This window comes from Sturnira hondurensis, unplaced genomic scaffold (genome assembly GCF_014824575.4).
Source record: "Sturnira hondurensis isolate 20B ecotype Veracruz unplaced genomic scaffold, ASM1482457v3 Scaffold0010428, whole genome shotgun sequence".
Classification (NCBI taxonomy): Eukaryota; Metazoa; Chordata; class Mammalia; order Chiroptera; family Phyllostomidae; genus Sturnira; species Sturnira hondurensis.
The window spans coordinates 347,278-370,054 of NW_028083059.1; the positions used below are offsets into that span (position 1 = coordinate 347,278).

At 40.3% G+C, this 22,777-nt stretch overlaps 1 protein-coding gene across 3 annotated transcripts in view; it reads left to right on the forward strand.

Annotated features, from left to right (window-relative positions):
* ATP8A2 (ATPase phospholipid transporting 8A2) overlaps nt 1-22,777 on the forward strand; it is a 562,260-nt gene that overhangs the window by 127,996 nt on the left and 411,487 nt on the right. For 2 of the 3 annotated variants that reach the window (XM_037058854.1, XM_037058855.1), the window contains exons 7-13: nt 3,369-3,442; nt 5,612-5,681; nt 6,643-6,770; nt 7,935-8,046; nt 13,499-13,664; nt 19,841-19,968; nt 20,986-21,063. In XM_037058854.1, coding sequence (XP_036914749.1) covers nt 3,369-3,442; nt 5,612-5,681; nt 6,643-6,770; nt 7,935-8,046; nt 13,499-13,664; nt 19,841-19,968; nt 20,986-21,063 — 756 coding nt within the window. The remainder of the gene's footprint in view (nt 1-3,368; nt 3,443-5,611; nt 5,682-6,642; nt 6,771-7,934; nt 8,047-13,498; nt 13,665-19,840; nt 19,969-20,985; nt 21,064-22,777) is intronic. The other variant, XM_037058856.1, reaches the window with a different exon arrangement.

The following is a 22,777-nucleotide window of genomic DNA, read 5'->3' on the forward strand; positions in this document are numbered from 1 at the left end:
CATTTTGAGATGCTCTAGTGTGCTCTCGAAGGATGAACAGGAGGCAACCAGTTTAAGACAGAGGAAACTGGGTGGAATTCCGAGATGCCTGGGAAAGCCAGGCACAGCTGCAGAACTGTTCAGAATAGGATGAGAATGTGGGAGAGGACAGGTGGCGAGAGGGCCCTGGTAACAAGTGCCAGAGAAGGCAGGCACAGTGGAATCCACTAGCTTCAGGCCTCACGAAGCGATAACAACTAATCGGAACTGCCAGCACTCAAGTCAGTGGTCCCCAGGATGTAGCGGAGCCATTGGGAAATGCTGAGAGGCAGCTCTGGGGTGGATCTCGACAACTTTGGTTGACTTTGAGAAGACTTTTAGGCTTATTCTTCAAAGTTCAAAGGCTTGAGAAATCCTCTGAGGCTGGAGTGAATTCAAGGATCCAGGAGGGTGGTCTCTTCACTTTAAAATTTCTTGCTCTAGATAGTTTCACCCACTGAAGGGACAACTAGGCATAAGAACACCAAATAGAAAGCCAATTTCAAACAAAATTCCAAGTAGTTTCTCATGTACATGCAACTTCTTAGTACTTTGTTACTGGGGAATAATTGTTTCTTTATTTCAATAATAAAGATGGGAGAAAGCCCTAATTTCCCTTGTCCTCCCATTTTGAATTTTAAAAAAAGCTACTGCTTTTTTTCCCTTTCAAAAACATGGCTAATTTTCCTTTCTAGTTTTTAAGACTAATTGCTTCTTCTGATTTTGTTTTATGTAATTAAACTATTTACATAAAATATTTTTACACTTACAAAACCTTTTCAATTTTCATAGGAATTTCTTGCTTTTGTACTGATTCTTTAAAAGTAGCTCTGTAGCATTTATTCTTTGACTTCTCTTCGTTATGGAAGATACTTTAATTATATGTCTTCCTCTTGCTTACTTAAAAGCAGGCACTAACTTCAAATGTACAGCAGTTCTGGAATTTAACTGACCACCCTTTCCTATGTCAAGCCTGATTCCTTAGACTTCCCATGCAATTTGATGAGTGATTCACAGCACTCATAGGACACCTTTTAGTAAACATTTCTTTTTTATTGCAAATTAAATGGCTAGGGCCATTCTCCCAGGTTGCAAAATCCAGTGGTTTTTCACAAGTATCATGTTATGTGAAATCCTTGATTTCTGAGGGAATAGTAACATGGGTTAGAATACGACACCGAAAAGACAGTGCCCATTCTGAGTTTTGATTGGTTAGTGTGCTGGGGACGGCCCTCCTTGTGCTGTCAGAGAGTTTAACTAAACTAAACTGCACGTAACCACCCTGTAGTTTCACACTCCTAGAGCTTGTTCACTCAACACTCCCGCCGGCAGAGACTAACACGTGCCTGTGTCATGCCAGGTGTGTGTGTTTATTTCCTTAGTCACTGCATCAGCCCCGCAACGTTGGTGGAGGTTTGTACCTATTTTATTAGTGAGGACATGGGAGTTCAGAGAGGAAAAGAGCCTGTCAAGATCCTCTAGAGCTGGGTTACTTGTGAAGCTGGGATTTGGGCCCAGGCCCGCCGGACTCGAAAGCCTACATTCCATTCAGCCAGGTGCTCATGTGATCTCACTTAAAGGATCTGTAGCCACTTGGCCATGGTGCTTATTTTCTTCAGATGCCTGTTTCCTTGGCTTGGGGTCTTCTGTCCAGTGGAGTGTTTCTCATGGTTGTCTCTGACTTAGGCTACGGTTATTTTTCTGGCAAATTCTTGAGGCTGTATGAATCTTCTGTTTTATGTGGTATATTTCTGGGGGACCTTTCAGGTGGACTGTTCATGGATGAATTTAGTATTGCCTTTTTATCAGACCACTGGCCAGATGGCTCAGTTTTAAATCTGGGTTGTGTAACCCTGATTGAATTATTTCACTTTGAGCATCAGTTTTCTTATTTGTAAAATGGGAAAAATGTGATTTACATGTTTTAACTCATATGATCCTCAGTGTAATCCTGTGAAATGAGTTCTGTTGGTTTCATCAGCTGAATGAGAAAAGTGATACCCACAGACTTTATTAGTGTTACAGAACAGACCTGGTGGGGTGGGGGCGGGGGTGAGTGAGCAATATACTATTACCAAATGGTCTCAACCTTGTGCTTCGGGGGTCCCCTCGCCACCAGGGAAAGATGTCTCTCAATGCTTCGGGGGTCCCCTCACCACCAGGGAAAGACGTGTTTCAATGTCAGAGATTGGTTAAAAGGGAAGGGATTATTTAAAGAGTTATACAAACTTAAGAGTAATAATTTAAAGTCTTCATTGAAACCCCCAAGTTCTTTAGAATGCCCACAAAACACACAGTCCTTCCTTCCCCCTCTGCCCAGTCTCAGGTTCTGTATTTCAGAAAAAGACGTCCTTGGTTCTTCTCTGCCCAAGCCGAGTGGTCCCAAAAAGATACTGCATGCTGCTGCACCTGTGTTTAAATCCCTGTGCCAATCTTTTCCTGCTGCACCATTTCCGACTCCTCCCACATTTGGCCACAGTTGCCAGCATTCCTGTTTTCTTCCAGCTTTACTGGGCTGTGTAGTAAGTCTGGGAAGGTGTGGCCCTGTGGTGTGGAGCCAATCATCTCCAAGCTCTTAGTCAGGCTCTGTAACCAGGGGGAATTGCTTCCCAGTTGCATCATGGGTTAAAGTCACTGCCATCCCCCTGGCTCACAGCTGTTTAACATATGCATGAAACCAGTTAAAGGTTATAGATACATGAAATAACCATTCTAGAGTTTATCTGCAAAACTATTGCTATTCAAAACAACCTTCAATGGCCCTGCACCATGTGTCCCATCCCCAGCTCAGACTTGTGGGGGTGAGGACATCCTATATATATATATTTGTAATATTTCCTGGATGCTGAGTTCTGGACCCCACTACAAATTCGTGCTTGGGCACCCTGCTTGGCTGCACCCTGTTACAATAGGACTAGTTCAAGGTCACTCAGAGCTTGTAAGGAGCTGGGACACAACTGGAGGATTTGAATTCAGAGCTGTGCACTTAACCAGTCTGCCCAACTGCACCCGGCTGCGGCACTGGCCCACAGTCAAGATGTGGGATTTGTAAGTGGTTGAATGATTATAAGAAAAAGAGACCTTGATAGTTCTGACTCATCTTTCTCCCCCTCCCCTTTCTTTCCTTTTTTCCCTTTTCATTCAGTATCATTGCAAAGAGGTAATAATACATTTGTCTGTACCGAAAGATTATACTTTTGTTCTTGTCAAGGAAAATAATTTGGGCTTCTCCACCTTAAACTTCATGACATAGTACTATAGTAATTTTTCTTCAAATACTTAACCACATTTATCGCCATTTGTGCTTTCTTTTCTTTCATGCCTCTCTGTCCTTGCCCCTGGTTTTCTAGGTGACGGTGGGAGACGTTGTGAAGGTCGTCAATGGGCAGTATCTCCCAGCAGACGTGGTCCTGCTGTCATCCAGGTCAGGTGTGCCAGAGTGGGCACGGTTTTTGAAATAGTGTTAAGAAACAGTAAAATTTTCAATGGTGACTGCTGACATCTCAAGCCTTCCACCCTGAGTCACCAGCTTTCTCTCTCTGGCCTATTCTTCCATTACCTGTCATTTGCTCTTTTCTGCCTTAATACTAAATTTTCTTTCTCCTATTTATTCCTTTGTCCTATTTGGGGGGAGCTTTTTCACATGTATCTATTCATTTTAGTCTCATGGCTATTTGGGGCTATTCCTTATTGTAGGAGAACATTCGAGAGCAGTGGAGTGATGACTTCAGTAACCTCCAGGTGGCAGCATGTCTGAGACTTCACATCCAGTCTCCTGAGGGGTCCTGCCAACAATCTCTGCCGCAGAACCGTTTACTAGCTATTCAGAGAAGTGCGGGCATTTTCTTAGCGTAACCATGGCCTGCAGATGGTGTTTCCTCTTCTTTCATCCACGTTTTGCTTTCTTTCTGCCCAAGCATTATTGCCACATTTTCTAGGTAGTTTTTACTAGAAAGGTATCAGCACTAAGTGGCTTAAATACACAAGACAGTCATTGACTTTTCTTTGGCTCGATACATAAGATTACATATTAAAGAATGAGTGACAAAATTAGAGTAAGAGTACTCTTGAGTTCAAGGTTAAATGACATGAGGTCAAGACTAAAACTTCTATATTCCTGTTGGGAATCACAGATGCTCACATTCTATGCATATTCTTTGGGTTGAAGACAATGTTTCTTTTATTGGATTTGATCACACACAAGAGTTTAAGCCTAGACATGAATTTTCTGCTTGAGATAGAAGGTTTAAAAATAACCCTGTTATCTCAATGTAATTTTTATCTCAAGGTATCTCAGTGGTTATTTTTAACCACCACTCAAAGGAGTGGTTAAAGCATTCTCTATGTGGGGTAGCATTCGTGTTCCCTTACAAAGAAAATCTCAGTAAAATGTGGATCGCTTGCTGGTTTGGGGTCAGATTTCTGGTTGTGGCCCTCAGAAAACCTGTTTGCAATATGAGACGGACATCTGGTCTTCAGGGTGGTCATTCGTCTGCACTCGTGTCAAGCAGCCTGCTGACGACATTGTTCATGAATCGTCCCAACAACCCTGGGTGTCTGTACTTTACACGGAGAAAGCAGGGAAGCAGAGGCATTTTCAACAACTTGCTGAAGCCACGTAGCCAGGAGAGGTAGCACCAGATCTTAACTTGGCTGGTGGGTGGCACAGTCCCTTCTCTTAGCCACTGACAATGCTGCCTAAACCCAAACACTGCAGCTAGTATCTGCTCTGCTTAATTTTAGTTTTTGAGTTTTCTGTCCTTAAAATCAGGTGTTCTGATTGAAAAGTTGCCTGTAGACAGAGTACAAGGAGCAGGGCTGTAGAGGCTTGCCAAGCCTGTGCCTTGATTCCTGAGCCCTCATGGCTGTAACTTTTCAGAAGACGGGTTTGTACTGCCTGGGGAGGCTCCTTCGGTCAGGAGGAGTGGGCCAGGGCTCAGACTTTAAGTGTCTCCCATACCCTTTGGCTAGGATATCATGCGCTTGCCCTAACCTGTCCGCCCCCTTCTCATTTGCCCTCAGTTATTTCTGTTACTTGAGGTCGGGCAGCCATTATGTGGGGCCCATAAGGGCAGATCATTTGTATTGGTGTTGAGCCCCAAACATGAGTGTTTGTCTTTCTACCAGTTACTGCAACTAAAGTGGCCCTTCATACAGCTGGCCCGTGAATTACACAGGTTTGAAGTATGTGGGCCCACATACGTGTGGGTTTTTTCAGTAAATACTGTTTTCCATCCGTGGTTGGGAGGATGCAGAGTGCCAATGATGTGCATTGGTCAGTGAACATTTTATGTGGGGGACTTGAGCATCCACATTTGGTATGGGAGGTTCCGGAGCCAACTGCCTGCAGATGCTGAGGGACAACTGAGGGGTAGTTAAATTTATGGGGAATTAAGAGTTAAACTTGAATTTTTGACTGCTCAGTGGGGGCTGGTGTTGGCACCCCTGACTCCTTGGGTTGTTCAAGGGTCAACTGTAGCACTCTTTTGAAGGGCTTGTCTGCAGAAATAGTTTCCTTTCATAGAGTCTTTATGAGCTTCACATTTGTGGAAGGACCTTACTAAACTTTGGCTTTTTTCCCCTCTCTCCTTAGTGAACCTCAGGCAATGTGTTATGTTGAAACAGCTAATCTAGATGGGGAGACGAACCTTAAAATACGTCAGGTAAAGTTACGTTTTACGACTCGTATTGTCAAGGAGGCCCAAACCTGGTCCCCATGTGTACCAGCCAGTGCTTTATCAGGAAGAAAAAAATTTCTGCACAGAAGGTTATGCCTGAACCCTAATGGAAGCTATGGGGAGAACATGCCCTCTATTATTATGAGGGGAACTGCTTAAGAGTGCTGATGGACCTAAACCAGTGGGCTCCCTCCGTGAATGGGTCAGGAAGGGGGTCGTGCCTTGACTTAGATCTCACTGTGCTCTCTGTTGGTGCCTGTGGGGAGAGCCTCCGGGGGTTGAGCTGCATGGTGGAAAGTGCAGCACCTACGGGGAGAGATGAAGTTAGACAAACAATGGGTACCTCCCTTTCCAGTGTTTTAATGGAGATTCTAATTTTAGACAGTGGTATATTAGATACAAAATTTCCATTCTTTAAATAAAGCTATTCTTACCATATTTTAAAATTCTAGAATGAAGAATAGTCTTTAATACTATTATTAAAGTTGAGTTTGATAATTCTGTTGACATATCTTTCTTTTCCACCTCAAATATTTGATTTAGACTTTTTTTTCTGTTTAAGGAGGAGTTACTGTGTGCTAGATACCACACTGTTCTAAAGGGGTACTTTATGCTTATCACCAATATTAGAATATAGCTCATGAATATGCTTTTCTGTAAGGCGTTTGAGTATGTGAAAGGTTACTAAACTCAGGTGTTTCCAGCGCAGTGGTGGAATCTTAACTTTCTGCTTCATCGAATTCATTTGAAACTTTTGCGTTAGATTGCTGCCTGTGAACAAACCTGCCCTAATGTTGATCTTGTGGCTTGACAGTCTGATCCCTGAGCCTTCCCAAGTTATTTCATTTTAGAGGATTCATAATTTAGATTAACAGTGGGGATGTGGAATGTTGTCCCTCGATGTGGAAGATTGTCATACATTTCCTCTTTTGATTTACCATTTTAGGGTTTGAATCACACGGCTGATATGCAGACCAGGGAGATATTGATGAAGTTGTCTGGGACTGTGGAATGTGAAGGGCCCAACCGCCACCTCTATGACTTCACTGGAAACTTGAACTTAGATGGGAAAAGGTATCACTGTCCCCTTTCTTAGCATTTTTTTAATTTTTTGAATGGGACTAAGAATTACTGGAGCTTTGGAATATATTAGTTTGTTTTTTGCTTTCACAATATTTCAAAAAGAGTGGGATTTCTTCATGTTTAGCTTAGATATAAGCTTTTTAGGAACCGCTGTTTCAATCAATTTAAACCATCCCTGAAATTGAAAGAAAGAACTGATTTTTGTTAAGGAAGAACAGCCAGAGGGTCTGAAATGAGACTCACAGCATTGGCCTGTTCTTTCTGTGTGTATTGCCTGCCAGGGAGGAGAGATGGCTTTGACTGCACGCTGTTATCCAGAAAAGTGGAAGGGGGTTTCCTAAGGTGTGTGAAAGCAAATGGTGTCATTAGAGAGACCCTTAAGTAGGAGTTGTTTTTAGAAAGTTAAATGAAAGGAACAACAGTTAGTTTTCCTTGAAAATATCCACTGCCCTGTTGTCTATATTCTGTCGTCTTTGTTTCTTGGCATTGTTTTATTGTCGGAGAGTCATTTTTTGTCATTACGTTGGGGTGCAGTTTTGACCTCTGCTTATCTGTAATCCACTGCTGATCAATGCTCTCCACCTCTAGTGTTTGAACAGACCCATAGAGAGGGACCTGATGGTGGGAACCAACCCCAAATGACCATGACAATTGCATGTGACTGCTCTCGCCTCACGTCTCAGTCCGTGTGCAGAGCCATTCCACCGGTTCCCATTTCGAGTTTCTAAATGATCACTTGGCCTTTTATCTGATCATTGCTATTCTTGACAAATCTGATATTATTGCTTTATTGCTATTTTTTCTTATAATGAACTCTAAAATAAACCGGGTTTCCCAAATGAATAAACATCTGATTATTTGAGCAATTTCTTTCTTTAGTTTTATAACCGGATTATGAGACACAATTTCCTCTAACATTTTATAGGAAAACAAAAAAAAAATTCTTTTGTAGTGATCAATGGATAAGAGAAACCTTTCTGGTGGGTCTTTTTTTTTTTTTTGAGATTAAGTTAATGATAACCTTCCTTGACTGTTCCTCAGTGAAATATTTCAAATTTGAGTAAACATTTGATTTATGTGGGTTTATGTTTAAGGGGGAAGCTCATGCTCATTTTCAGACTATCATTGAATATAAATATTATTTCTTGTTTTTAGCCCTGTTGCCCTTGGGCCTGACCAGATCTTATTAAGAGGTACACAGCTTAGAAACACTCAGTGGGTCTTTGGCATAGTTGTTTACACTGGACACGACACCAAACTCATGCAGGTAAAACATTTCTATGCTGAAAAACAATGCTAATTTTAGTCTGTAAAATTTTTTTGTTCTGTTTTTATGGCATAGAGTAGAACTGTAGATGTTGCATTTAGGAAGCTTGAGTTTGTCTATGACCCTAAGTTTGGAAAGGAAGTGCCTTTATGGTTCTTTAGATAGTTTCTCATAGATTTCTGTTATTATGTCAGATGTTGTTACCTCCGGCTTGAAATACCAATGATATTGTTTTCCATATTTAGGGGGACAGTCAGTTCTAACACATTTTATCTGCTGGGCTTGAGTGATGACTTGTTCCTTCTTTATTTCTCTCACTGCTTCTGCTCCTCACTCCATTAGTTAGGATTTTACAGTGAATTGTCTTAGCTAACTGAATTTTAGACCATTTAAAATCAGTTATGTTGAACTAATGTTTATTCTTTATACACCAAAAAAAAAGTAATGAAAATGATGTTGCTCCTTCTTCCTGTTAATATTTTTAGTATTATTAGCTGTGAATTTGCAGACCACATATATATTTGGACACATTTTGCTAGACTGTGTTGAAATTCAACAGCAATTAGTGTCCCTATGTGTCACTTCTTATATTTCATTAGTATCACTTGGCTATCTTATTTTCCTAATGGTAGCTATTAATGAGGATTGGCTTTGCATCTTGTAGGACTTTTTTGTATCATTTCTAAAGCACATACTTAACTATATTATTAACTTAAAAATGTCCAGTGACCACTGCACACTGTGTCTTGTGCCAAGCTGAATGGATACAATAGTGAAAGGCCCAACCTTGGCCCTGGTAACCACATGCACTTAGGACTAGCAGGGAGTTAGGATGTAACGGGTACCATTACAGAGTGCGTGATGTATACCGAAGGGTCAGCCAACCCAGGTTCAGGGGCATCAGCTGGCTAGCTACTAAGAATGATACCAAGAGGCATATTTGAGGTGTAGAGTTGGAGAAGGGAGGCTATTGTGTTGGTCTACTCTTAGAGGTCAAATGAGTTAAATACTTGTTAGAACAGAGGAAGCTAGAGACTCGAGTGTCCACACCAGCTGAGTAACGGAGCTGAGACAGAGGCAGGAAATGGGGGGAAGTAGAAGGATTGAGAGACTCACTGAAGTTGAAGATTGTTAGAGTTGCTGGGGGACAGCTGATCAGTGCGTAGGGTGTTGTCTCTGAGTTTCTAGGGTGGAGGGTGTGTAGAACGGGGAGAGCTGGGAGTGAACCGTGGGAGTAGGAAGCTAAGGGTACAGCTGTTGGAGGGCGTTTGATGTCGAGGAGTAAAGGACAGAGGCTCCACCATTTGATGGGTGAGTGCTGCGGCTTTGAGGATCGCACCGTGCCAAAACTGGGGTACAGATGGGTGCCGTAAGCCAATTGCTCCAATCTTGAAGGAGTGAAGGGTCTGAGAGATGGGTGGATTTGCTGAGGGAAGAGGCGGAAGGTAGTGTCGTGGAATGGCATGAATTTTACAAGTGGGTTTTTAACATGGTATTAGAGGAGTAAAATGTCAGCAGTGTTATTGGGTCCCACATGTACATTCAGTAATATTCTCTTGAGATTCTGAAGAATGTGAGTCTTCACTGGCGTATCCTCTGCTTGCAGGGCCTTCAGGAAAGGGTGCCCTCCACTGGGTAAGGCAGGGGCAGAACAGCTTCGGAAAGAGGGCGAGGATGTAGGGCACTGTTGATCCTGGAATGGCAGGGCCCGGTGTGGTGGAATGGTCGCAGTGAGTGTGTGTGAGAGAGGGGGTCCATGCAGCCAAACAGTGAATGTCTGCTGAATGCTGACAGGCAGCTCTTGGATGACCCTTATTCAGTATGTCTGACACGTGCTCCATCCATCCTCCCTGCTAGGTTCTCACTCACTCACAGGTGCTTGCTAGTGATAGGTTTGGTTGTTCTGAGCCTCCTGTATGTGAAGACTATGTTGATAAATAGTGCTTTGCTGCCTACTGCGTGTTTTCTAACTTTCTGAGTCAGTGCCAGTGTCTACTGTCTGACACTTTTGGAGCTCCACTAATCGTAGGTCACTTCTGTTTTTCTATGAAGTGACAAAGAGATCACAAGAGTTTGAATTTGTGCAGGGCCCCAAGTCTAGTCTTCAGACTGTGCGTATGACAAATGTAGTCATTCTTTAAGATTCCCGCAAACAACCAAATTACACTGGTTGTTTTCTCAGGCTGTCACTGTTTTTCTGGATCATATATTAGCAATACAGCTTTGTAGTGGAGGTGTGTGAGATCATTGTTACGCTTAAAATGAACCCATCATCTCTTCAGTCAGCAAGGTGTGCCCTAAGTCACCTTATGAATCTGCGTGCTGTGAGTGTGATGGGCACCTTTCCTTGCACCCAGATGTGATAAACCTCTAAGGCCTGTGACATGTTGACTGAGTGCGGAATAATGGAAAGCCCCAGGAGTGTCCGTGGTAGAGTCGATCGCTGTGACTTCAGGGCTGAAATAACAGAAAAATGATGAGTTTTCATGAGGAATCGGATATACGCACATAGCTGGAAGCCATTCTGGTAGGGAGATAACATGTTTCCCCTGGACTTGTGCTGCTGGACCACAGAGGAGACGTGCGATTGCTTTAGGGCTCTTCTATTTGTCTTTCAAACTCTCCTCTCAATGCCTTCCACTCTTCAAATTTCCCTTGCTTCATGTTGAGCGTAGTTACAGGTAGAAATATCTCAGTGTCTACTGCTTCTCTTGGCTGATTTAATGGGAAAGAGATATTATCACAGAAATCACAGCAAATACTTAGTGTCCGATGTACTAAGTAGTTTGCTTGTATTTCTCCCTCATTTCTCCCTCAGAATGGCTCCGTGAGGAAGGTACTGTTATTTCCATCTTTTAGATGAGGACACTGAGAATCAAAGTGTCTAAGTGTGTTGCCAAAGTCGTACACCCGGGCAGAGAGAGAGCTTTGTTTCAAAACTTGGCAGTCTGGTCCCTGAGCTCACATTCTAGCTCATATTCCTCTGCCTGCTTTCTTAGGAGGAAATGAAATATGTAAAATTCAGGTCAGATGTAAACTTTGACAGAAGATGACATTTTGGCCTGTTGCCATTAAGAGCTCTGTTGTTCAGTGCTTCCTAAGAATTTTACAGAACTTATGATGCTAGTTGGAATTTCACACGACAAGCTCCTCCTCAAAAGTTGACAGATGGAAATGAGTAAAGACAGCTCAGCTTTTCACCAAGCGCATGTGTTGAAGCCTGAAGTTTTGGGCTCTTGTGTTGCATGAAATATAACTTTTCCCACCTCCGTTAACTGGCCAGGATTTAACTGCTGGAAAAGATCAGAAGTTCACAAGTGAATAAAGTCACAGAAATGATGTTTATTGTAATTTTTTCTGCCTGTACCTCCAACGAATGTTTACTTAAAATGATAAGGTCATCCCTAGTTTTAAAAGACTGGGATGGGCAGGCTTGGAACTGGTTCCTTGGCTCTTGACCTGAGGCCAGAGGTGATGTGTCATCCTCGTCAACCTTTAGATGGCATTTGATTGACGGTAGGGCAGCTTTTACTAATGGATTTTCATTTAGATTTTAGAGGAATTTTTAAAAAGTCTGTCAAGGGCAAATAATTTAGAAAGCTAGAATGACAGGGAGAAAAGGGTATATCAAGGAAGGTGCTGTTGTGCTGTTAAGACAGTGACTGGACTTAGCTTTTCAAAACTGCCAGTCTGGCTCTCCCGACTCCCACCCCATGGAAAGCCTTGGCCGTGAGAGTAGCGTTGCTGGGCTTGGCGACAGAATTCAGATCCTTTCAGAGATGCCACGGCACGAGTTTTTCTGCGGAACTGAGAAATTGCCTTCTATTTTCATCTTAATTTTATTATCAAATTGTGACTTTATTTGCCCTTTCCTTTTCAGAGATATTTTCATCTTAGTTGTGTTCATGTTCAGATAAATGGAGAACAGGGCAGAGTGCTTGCTGACTTATGTATGGATAAGGCACCATTTTTATGGCTTCTTAGTGTCTTATAAGCTTTCAAATCAGTTGATCTCTGCAAATCAGTGTTGTCTCTAAAGAGACAGGCTCATGGCTCATGGTAAGAGGCCTGCAGACCTAAGCTCCTATGCTCATCTCCCCCCTACACAACTCAAAGTTGTGATGTTACAGTTCTGTAGGTTGGAAGTCTGATATCAAGTGTCCACAGGGCAGCGTTTCTTTCTGTAGAACACTCGGGAGGCTCTAGAGAAGAATCTTTCTTGCCTTCTCCAGTCTTTCCAAAGGCTGCCCGAATTCCTTGGCTCAGGACCGCCTTCCCTCATTTTCAAAGCCAAGTGTTGCATCTCTGTGACCATGCTTCTGCAGTTACACCGCCTGGTCAAGGACCCGTGTCATTACTGATTAAATTGGGTCCACTCAGATAATGCAATATAACCTCCCCAATCAAGGGCCTTAATTTAATCACACCTACAAAGTCCCTTTTACCACCGAAAGTAACATGTTCGTAGCATCCAGGTACTAGAGGTACAGCTGTCACTGGGGGAGAGTCATTATTCTGCCCACCACAATCACCTTCAGGAAACTTTTAATGAAATGACTTTAAGTGCCTAACTGTCTAGTACAAACAGTTTTACTTACTTTTCCACTGCCAAGAGGATATAGTCCCAAGTTTCCCACCTAATGTGAAGTGGGCCTTGAATTCGGCGTTAATGAGTATTTCTAGACTCACTTCCCAGCACTAGCCTCTGTCTCACTGGGCTGGTTTCCCCACCAGTGGTGAGAGATCTGGCCACGCACACTTATAGATGTTAGGTTATCTTTCTGCTTTTGTTCTACCTTCCAGTTTGCATTCTGTTTATGATTTGGGACTCCATTCGGATCTCTTCTGGCCACTAGAGCTTTCCTGACTTTCATTGCTTGTTTCTTGTTCAGTTTTCCAAGTGAATTATTTGTCCATCCATTTATTTTGATACCTATTGATGTTCTGTTTTGCATTATTAATGTGTATGTATTCATATGTCTTTTTTTCAATAAATGTGTACTTTCAAATCTATCTTTGTATATTGATTGTAGACCTAATTATTACTTTGAAGATTCTCTCTAGATTTTTAGGATATAGATTCTTTCAGTTTTTCTTGAATTAGAAATATTCTGATTTCTTTTACATTGGACTTAAATGAGTTGGAACCTGTTGTGTTCAAAGATAATGCAAGTAGCTAATTTTATGCTAAATCGTGATTATAAGAAGTACAGGTTGAATCCAGTAGAGTTGAAATGTGTTTTTTAACAAGGCGGAATGTGTCTTCTGTCATCTTTATTTAAAACTAGCTGCTGATTCAGGAGTATGGTCCACTTTTTAATTTCACTGGTTATTTGGCAACAATAGCTTTTTATTTTTATTTGTTGAATTTAGGTAACTTACCTTTTTTTTCTCCCCACTCCTTGCCCCTGAGTCTGTGTCAATCTTACTGATTTTAAATGCTTTTGTACAGAATTCCACCAAAGCTCCTCTTAAGAGATCAAATGTTGAGAAAGTGACCAATGTGCAGATCCTGGTGTTGTTTGGCATCCTCTTGGTCATGGCCTTGGTGAGCTCAGCAGGGGCCCTATACTGGAATGGGTCTCAAGGTGGAAAGAACTGGTACATCAAGAAGATGGGTAAGTGTCTAGGTGGGTTGTTTGTTGAAGGAGGACAAAACATTTTTTGGAAAACCCTTCCATGCGCGGCTTACGTGTGGTGGCCATCCATATTTCTCTGCCCTTTGGCTACTCTGTATAATGCCAGCCTTTCAAGGAGAATTGAAAGATTAGGAGTCATGTGATGAAGTAAAGATAGATATATTTGAGGATTGTTTTATATTCAAGGGATTATTTTTAACTATAATTAAAAGTTCTTTTCTTAGTGGTTGCTCTAGGATTACAATGTATGTCTTAATTATGAGCCTCTCCTTCAGATTAATAACAATTTAGTTTTGGTACAATATAGACAATTTCCTCTAATATAGATCCATCTTCTCCCCTGCTGTATGATATTTTTATCATATATCGCATCTATCTAGAATAGTGTTGTAATTAGTGATTTATACAATCATGTCTTATAAAGAAACAAAAAGCAACAAGAAGTAAGCTTATAGAGTTGTTTTACATTAACCTACTTACTTCATTTCTTCCTGTGGATTTGAGTTACCAGCTTATGTTGTTTCTTTGCTTCATGTGGCTTCATTCTTTCGTCACTCCTTTGTGTTCTCATATATATTACATCTGTATGTAAGTCTAATAATATCATTTTATAATAATTTGTGCCATTTTTACTTTAAATCCAAAAGAAAGGATAAAAGTCTGCCCTTATATTGTCTAAGTACCTATAAAATCACCTGTACTGCTGCCCGTTGTTTCTTTTTGTGGATTTAATTACCGCCTCTGTTGTTCCCTTTCGTCTTGGAGAATTTTCTTTAGTATTTATTACAGAAAGCAGTTTAGGTAGCAACAAATTTTCTTAGCTTTTGTCTTGAAATGTCTTAATTTCATTTTTGCCTTTGAAGAGTAGTTGTGCTGATACCTCGAGAACATTAAGCTAAGTAAAATAAGTCAGTCAGAGAAAGACAAGTACCATATGATTTCACTCATCTGTGGAGTCTAATGAACAAACTGAACTAACGTGGAAAATGGGGAGAGACTCCTAGATGGAGAGCAGATGACCGCTAGTGGTGGGGAGGTGAGGGAATGGAGGGATGGAGGAGAAAGGAGAAAGGATTCATGGTCATGGACAGCAGTGCAGTGATTGCTGGGGGAGGGAGTTATGAATGGTAATGGAAAAAATACAATAAAGATGAAAATAAAATAACATAGACAACCTCTAAATAAAAAAAGACACAGAATTTATGTAGAATTCTTGGTTGACAGTCTTTTTTTCCCCAGTAGTTTGAATATGCTGTTCCATTAGCTTCTGGTCTCCATTGTACTGATGGGAAGCCAGTTGTTGTTAGTGCGTTTTCTCTTGTATAGGGAGTCATTTTTCTGTTGCCATTTTCAAAATTGTCTTTGGTTTTCAGTAATTTTGAGTTGATTCTCTTTGGAATTTATTGAGTTTTGGGGTATATATGTTCATATTTTTCATCAAATTTGGTGATATTTAGCTATTATTTGTTGTTTCTGCCATACCCTTACTTGGCTTTCCTTTTTGTACTTCCATTATTTATATGTTAGTTCACTGATGTATCCTAACAGGTTGTGAGGCTCTTTTAATTTTACTTGATTTCTTTTTTATTTTTTAGATCAGATCATCTTTATTGACCCGTATTCAGGTTCATCTGCTCCGTTTCCTGCTAGCTCAAATCTACTGTTGAGCTCCAGTAGTGATTTTCAAAATTTTTAAATTATTGTATCTTTCAATTCCAGAATTTCCATTTGTTGTGTTCTTTTTAAACTTGTATCTATTTATTTATATTCTCTAATTAATCAGTCATTGTCATCATACTTTAATTTTTTAAACAGTTTCCTTTAGATCTTTGAATAGANTCCTTTTTGTACTTCCATTATTTATATGTTAGTTCACTGATGTATCCTAACAGGTTGTGAGGCTCTGTTAATTTTACTTGATTTCTTTTTTATTTTTTAGATCAGATCATCTTTATTGACCCGTATTCAGGTTCATCTGCTCCATTTCCTGCCAGCTCAAATCTACTGTTGAGTTCCAGTAGTGATTTTCAAATTTTTTTAATTATTGTATCTTTCAATTCCAGAATTTCCATTTGTTGTGTTCTTTTTAAACTTGTATCTATTTATTTATATTCTCTAATTAATCAGTCATTGTCATCATACTTTAATTTTTTAAACAGTTTCCTTTAGATCTTTGAATAGATTTATAATAACTGCTTTGAAGCCTTTGGTCTATCATTTGAGCTACTACCCTCAAAAGCAGTTTCTGCTCTTGTCTTTTTCCTTGTCTTTTTCCTTTCTTGTCTTTTTTGGTTGTTTGCAATTGCTGTTGAAAACTGGGTATTTTAGATATTCTATTGCAGAAACTCTGGATTCTGTTTTCTTCTTTCTCCTGGAGCTTGTTGTTGCTGTTTTTTGTTTATTTTTTTAATGACCTGCCTAAACTCATTCTACGAAATTGTTTTATCCTGCAGTGTATATCCTCTGATATTACTGCTCAGTTTTCCATTATTTACCTTGTAATTCTTTTAAAAGATATAGTTTAAGGTCTGTAGTTATTTTTAGTACACCTGACCCTTGAACAATGTAGGGACTAGGAGTGCTGACCCCCCTCACAGAAAAAAAAATCCGTGTATAACTTTTGATTCCCCTACAACTTAGTTTGCTCTCATATCCGCACAGGATTGGTTCCAGGACCCCATAGATATAAAAATCCATGGATGCTGAGTCCCCTGTGTAAAATGGCATGGATCAACCCATACAGTCGACCCTTCATATTTGCAAATCCCCAACTGCAGATGGAAAACGGTGTAGTAAAATAGTGTAGGTATTTGTTGAAAAAAGTCCGCATGTAAGTGGACCCACGCAGTTCAAACTCATGTTGTTCAAGGGTCAACTGTACATTCACAGAATTGGGCTGCCCTCACCCCTACCTAAATTTACAGCATTTTTTGATATCTCAGAAATAAACTCTATCCTCATTAATAGTCAGTCCTCTCCTTGTTTTTATTTTTAAGCTGAATTCCTGGGGATCCACATACCTTTAGTGGTCAGCTGGTGATTGGTGAGAGGTTGTGCTTAAAACCCTTTTGTTCTTTGATCTGCGTGTGACTTGGGAAATGCTTTTAATGTTTGGGGAATTTAAAGTCTGACCCACCTTCAGTCAGGGACTACTAATTTACAAGTACCCTCCCTGGTTCCTCCTGAGTGTATGCAGCCTTGTGTGTGGATGTGAACTTGTAGCCACCAGGGTTGAGTATAATCTTAGCAAGGTTTCTTTGGCCATGTTTTCCATGGATCTTCCTGCTTCGTTTCTGGCTGATCTACTGTTTTGTTTGTCCCTACCAATATTGTGAGATATTTGTCTTCCCTGATTATTAGCCACTAGAAATCCCATCGTTTCTGACAGTGCCCTGGGGATGGCTTTTTTTATGTTGTGCTCCAAATAATGTTAACTCCCTTAGGCTGTCCCTATCCTGACCACCTGCCTTGTGGTAGCAGCCTGCCCTTCTCCCAGGTAGATTTATGTGACAAGAGCTAGGGAGGGAGAAGATGAGAGCTGCTATTCCTCAAGGCCTGCCCCAAACACCCTCCCAGAACAGAACTCAAGTAACCTGGATGTTAGGGAAAGAAGGAGAAGCTGCCTTTGAATTAAATGTCAAAGGCCTTCTCCCCCCTTCCATTTCTGTGGTTCCGCTCCTGATCTAGCTATCCTTTTAGTTTGCTTTTGTTTTAGGTGTGGTTGTTAATAACTGTGAGTTTGCTGTCTTTTCACTGTTCATATTTTTCATCTTCTTTTTCTTACATAAGTCCCTTTAACATTTCATATAATAAGGGCTTGGTGATGATGAACTTGAACTTGACCTTATCTGAGAAGCACTATATCTGCCCTTCCATTCTAAATGAAAGCTGTGCTAGATAGAGCAATCTTGGCTGTAGGTCTTTGGATTTCATGACTTGGAATACTTCTTTCCAGCTCCTTCTTGCCTGTAAGGTCTCTTTTGAGAAATCAGCTGACAGTCTGATGGGAACTCCTTTGTAGGCGACTGTCCCCTTATCTCTTGCTGCTTCTAGGATTCTCTCCTTCATTTTAATCTTGGGTAATGTAATTGTGATGTTCCTTGGTGTGTTCCTCCTTGGGTCCTTCTTTTTTGGGACTCTGAGCTTCTTGGACTTCCTGGAAGTCTATTTCCTTTGCCAGATTGAGGAAGTTCTCTTTTATTATTTGTTCAAATACGTTTTCTATTTCTCGCTCTTCCTCTTCCCCTTCTGGTACTCCTATGATTTGGATGTTGGAACAATTAAAGATGTCCTGGAGGTTCCTAAGCCTCTCTTAATTTTTTTAAATTCTTGTTTCTTCATTGTTTTCTGTTTGGTCATACAGAGAATAAGTAGCATAGATGGTAGGTAGAAAATAGATAGGGAGGAGGGCAAGAATAGTATGGGAAATATAGAATCTAAAGAACTTGTGACACGTGGACATAAACTAAAGGGGGGAGTGGTGGGGGAGGAGGTGTGCAGGGTGAGGGGGAATGAAGTGGGGAGAAATGGGACTACTGTAATGGCATAATCAATAAAATATATTAATAAATAAATAAAATAAAAAATAAATGTCAAAGGTTTCCACTTACCAAGATTGAGTCAATTTTCTTTAACGCATGCTTTCAAATGTTTTATGTACTCTATCATCAGTTTCTAAGCACTTTAAATGTTTGGACAATTTTGTTGGGTTTTATTGCTTTATTTTTTTGGAGAAGATTCACCAGTCTCCTTACACAGCAATTTCAGAACAAAAAAAAATTTCATGATAAATCCTTTTTCAATAATAAATTTTAATTTTAAAATTTTGGGATATTATCTTGGAGTTATTGTTATTTCCATCTTTCAGGACATTTTAGTTCAACTGATGGAAACATTTTTTCCTTTTATTGTCTCCTGTGCACTTTGAACTGCCTGGGGAAACTCTTGTTCTCCCTTTACAAATGTAGGAAATGTGACTAGGACTTCAGTTGTAGCTTAGACTTAAATCCCTTGGTTTTGGCTTTTAAAACTTGAAGTTGGACTGTGTTATGTGTCTAGCTTCAAATGTGAAGATACTTTGCATAGTTAGTTCATGAAATATGGTTTGGGTAAGTAAACAACATCGACACTGACTTGGTGTACAGGCTTCGTGGAAACTAGTGTTTGAGTGGCTCTGGGTAAGTAAACAACATCGACACTGACTTGGTGTACAGGCTTCGTGGAAACTAGTGTTTGAGTGGCTCAGATAATGTCAGACTTCAGTACTAGTTGCAGATGTACAGCGGCAGAATGGTCTTTTGGTCCCACCCATACACTCGCTACTTGGTTATTCATATAGAGTCTGAATAGCTCTGGTGAGTGCCATCAAGCTTCACATTTGCACTGTCACTGTTGGAGTTTTCACTCACTTCAAAGAACTTCCCCTTTTTGATAGGCACAGGCTGGTACCTCCTTTCCCTCTGCTGGACCCTCCTCCTCTCCAAGCCGATCCTGACGCTGCTTTGGGTTTCATCCCTTTCATCCCTTGTTTCAACAAGACATTCCTTCTCTTATCTTCAGTAAATGGACTCAAGGCACCTTGCCTAACTCCCTCTTTTCACCTGTTTTCCTATTCATACTTTTCTTTTCCATTTTACCAATTCTTTGGAATGTCCCAAAGATACCTATGCCTTAAAGAGTTGTGGATATTCCTTACAACAATTTCAAATGCCTGCCTCTTCTTTACATCCTTTGTAGTTGGCTGTTTTCTCTCTGTCCTCCAGAACTTGACTGACGTCTCTCTTCTTCTGGATGGCCTTCAGTTGACCATGATTTTCCATTAAAAAAATCTGTCCTGTTTCTGCAATGCCCTGTGAACATCTCTTTAACAGATGTGTCTGATGCCTGCCCACACGGAGGGGCATGTTTGCCTCTGTCTACTCTCCTGCACCACAACCTCCTATTAGAAGCCAGCTCTTTATTGGAATAGTCTTTGTATTCACAGTTGATTCCATGTAGCAGGTGCTCGATAGCTTTTAACTTGAATCTCTAAATGTATGCATAAGCCAATATATTTTTTGTGAGCATCTATTGGAACAGTTTCAAAACAATAAAATACAAGGAAATGATGGAAACTAACTAAAGCAATACACAGATGTTCTGGTTTTCTTCCACAGACACGACCTCGGATAATTTTGGATATAACTTGTTGACGTTCATCATCTTGTACAATAACCTTATTCCCATCAGTTTACTGGTGACTCTTGAGGTTGTGAAATACACTCAAGCCCTTTTTATAAACTGGGTGAGTATTACAGCAGAGTTTACAAGTTGAGCTCCTGCAGAAATGTCAACCACAATTTTCTAATACTCTCTCAGAGCCTTAGCCATTGGATTGAGCTCCCAGAAAAGGAATAATATAGTTAATTTATGATTTTCTGGAAGGTAAGGGCCAGAGAAGTGGCTAGGGATTTCTGACAAAGGTGTCCCTGAGCCAGTGATAGCAGTGACCAGTTACCTAACATCTCAGCTTCCTGGTGTATGAAATGGGGGCTGGGGAGACCGTCATACATATTCAAGGGATTCTTGTGAGGATAAAGTGAGAAAGTGGAGGCAGGATGCTTAACAGATGCTTGTCTTCTGGTGAGCAGGGATGAAGTGGCTGCAACTGCTGGCGATGCTTTTGAAGTCTAATTAGTGCTGAAGAAAGTCTCTTAGGTGTGTCTGTATCACTGTTTATTATATATCACAATTCATGGTGACATTGTACTGTGGATTCCATTGTTAAGAATGGAAGTGGAACTTTTAAGGAACTACTGTTGTCATTAAGCACTTGACTTCAGCATCCTGTATATGTAGACCAGGTGCTTTCATGTACTTTTATTACTTTTCATAATAATAAAGCGACACTGGTTAATAAAATTATGTAGGTTTCAAGTATACGATTCTATAGCACATCATCTGTGTATTACGCTGTATGTTCACCACTCCCAGGCAGGTCTACTTTTGTCATCAGATATTTGAAAAGGGTAAAGGGGTCATGTGCACTTTTATTTAATCTTCATAATAATCCTGTGAGGGACATACTGGCTGAGATCAGGAACATGAGTTTGTCTAGGTCATGAATTGCTCATCTTGAAACCAAATCTTCTGCATATATCAATAAATACCACATTTTCTCCTTAGATCAGTGTTTCTGTACACTAATTGCCACTGTATTTTCACCCTCAAATTTAAAATGAGCACTTACATACTCATTTTTAATCTAAATGAAGGTTTAATAATACATATTTTCTGAAGTGACCCTTCTTCTCACTCTCAGGACACAGATATGTATTATCCTGGAAACGACACCCCTGCGATGGCCAGGACTTCAAACCTGAATGAAGAGCTCGGCCAGGTGAGAGCCTCTCTGGGAACTTCAGTGATGGCACCATGAACATGTGGGAAGACCATTAGATGAACCATGGAGAGATTTTTGCAAAAATACTTCTCTATGAATGTGGTTTTAATGTTTGAGGAGCTATATAGTATTTGAGAGTGTCATTGAACAGAAATGTTAATTAGTTTCAGATTACATTTTGAGACATGGATCTATCTTATCATTTAGGAGGTACCTGCAAAACATTTAGTACAAAAATATGGTATAATATTTTTTAGACTCCTAAAATTGTTTGTCGGGAGCCAATGGTAGGGAATATGATGGTTAAGATACTCAGATATTCTCTAACCCTACAAAACTTATGGGAGCTAATATGAAAGACATGTATCCATCAAATCTCTTACATGTTCCAGGTTTTGTTTCTGAAATATTTCAGGGAACCAGTATCATTTTCACCATCACTCATGAACCCCAATTACTTTACTGAGTTGTTCTCTGCATTAGGAGAACAACTCTTACATTGAATTTACTACAAGGAATGACCTCTGTTGAATACACTGCAATTAAGGATTATAATTTCATTTTAAACATCTTATTTAATCTTCCCAACCACCCAATGAGGTGATTGCTATATATATCAGACTAAATTTGTCTCCCTCAAATTCTTTTCCAGCTTTCCAGGTAAAGTTAATTCATCTCTTTTCTATTTTCTCATAACAATCTTTCCAAACATAAACACAATAAAATAAGAGATGTTATAGTGATAAATATATTACCATCTTTTTCCCTCTTTCAACCCAGTTAGAGGTATGGGTATACCTGAGACAAAGTCTTTGGTTCTTCTGCACAGTGCTCAGGATGCCATTGTTCTCGGGTGCATTGAACTAGACCTGGATAACTGAGGGGTTGAAAGTCCTCAGGAAGCACCAGAATGACATTACTCATCCTTACTGGGTATATGGGGACATTTGCATAGGGAAGAATTTAATAAATTTTTAATTGGCCCTGGCTGGTGTAGCTCAGTGGATTGAGCACAGGCTGCAAACCAAAGGGTTGCCGGTTTGATACCCAGTCAGGGCACATGCCTGGGTTGCAGGCCAGGTCCCCAGTGGTGGCCACGTGAGAAACACACATTGATGTTTCTCTAACTCTCTTTCTCCCTCCCTTTCCTTCTCTCTAAAAATAAATAAATAAATAAAATCTTAAAAAATTTTTTTCAATTACATTCGACATTTAATATTATAGTAGTTTTTGGTGTCCAACATAGTGATTAGACGTTTACATAATTTACAAAGTCATCGCCCCCCAAGTCACGCATAGTTATTGCAGTATTACTGACTAGGTGCCCCACGCTGTACTTCACATCCCCGTGACTCCTCTGTAGCTGTCCATTTGTACTTCTTGATTCCCTCACCTTTTCTCCCATCCACCCCACCAACCTGCCATCTGGTGACCATCAACTTGTTATCTTTATTTAGGAGTTTGTTTTTGTTTTGTTTGTTCCTTTATTTTATTCTTTAGATTCAACATATTAATGAAATCATATGGTATTTGTCTTTCTCTGTCTAATTTCACTTAGCATAATAGCTTCTAGGTCCATCCATGTTGTCACAAATGGCACAATTTCTTTTTTTATGGCTGAGCAATATTTCTTTGTATATATGTACCACATCTTTTTTTCTGTTGATGGACACTTAGGTCGCTTCCATGTCTTTCCTATTGTAAATAATGC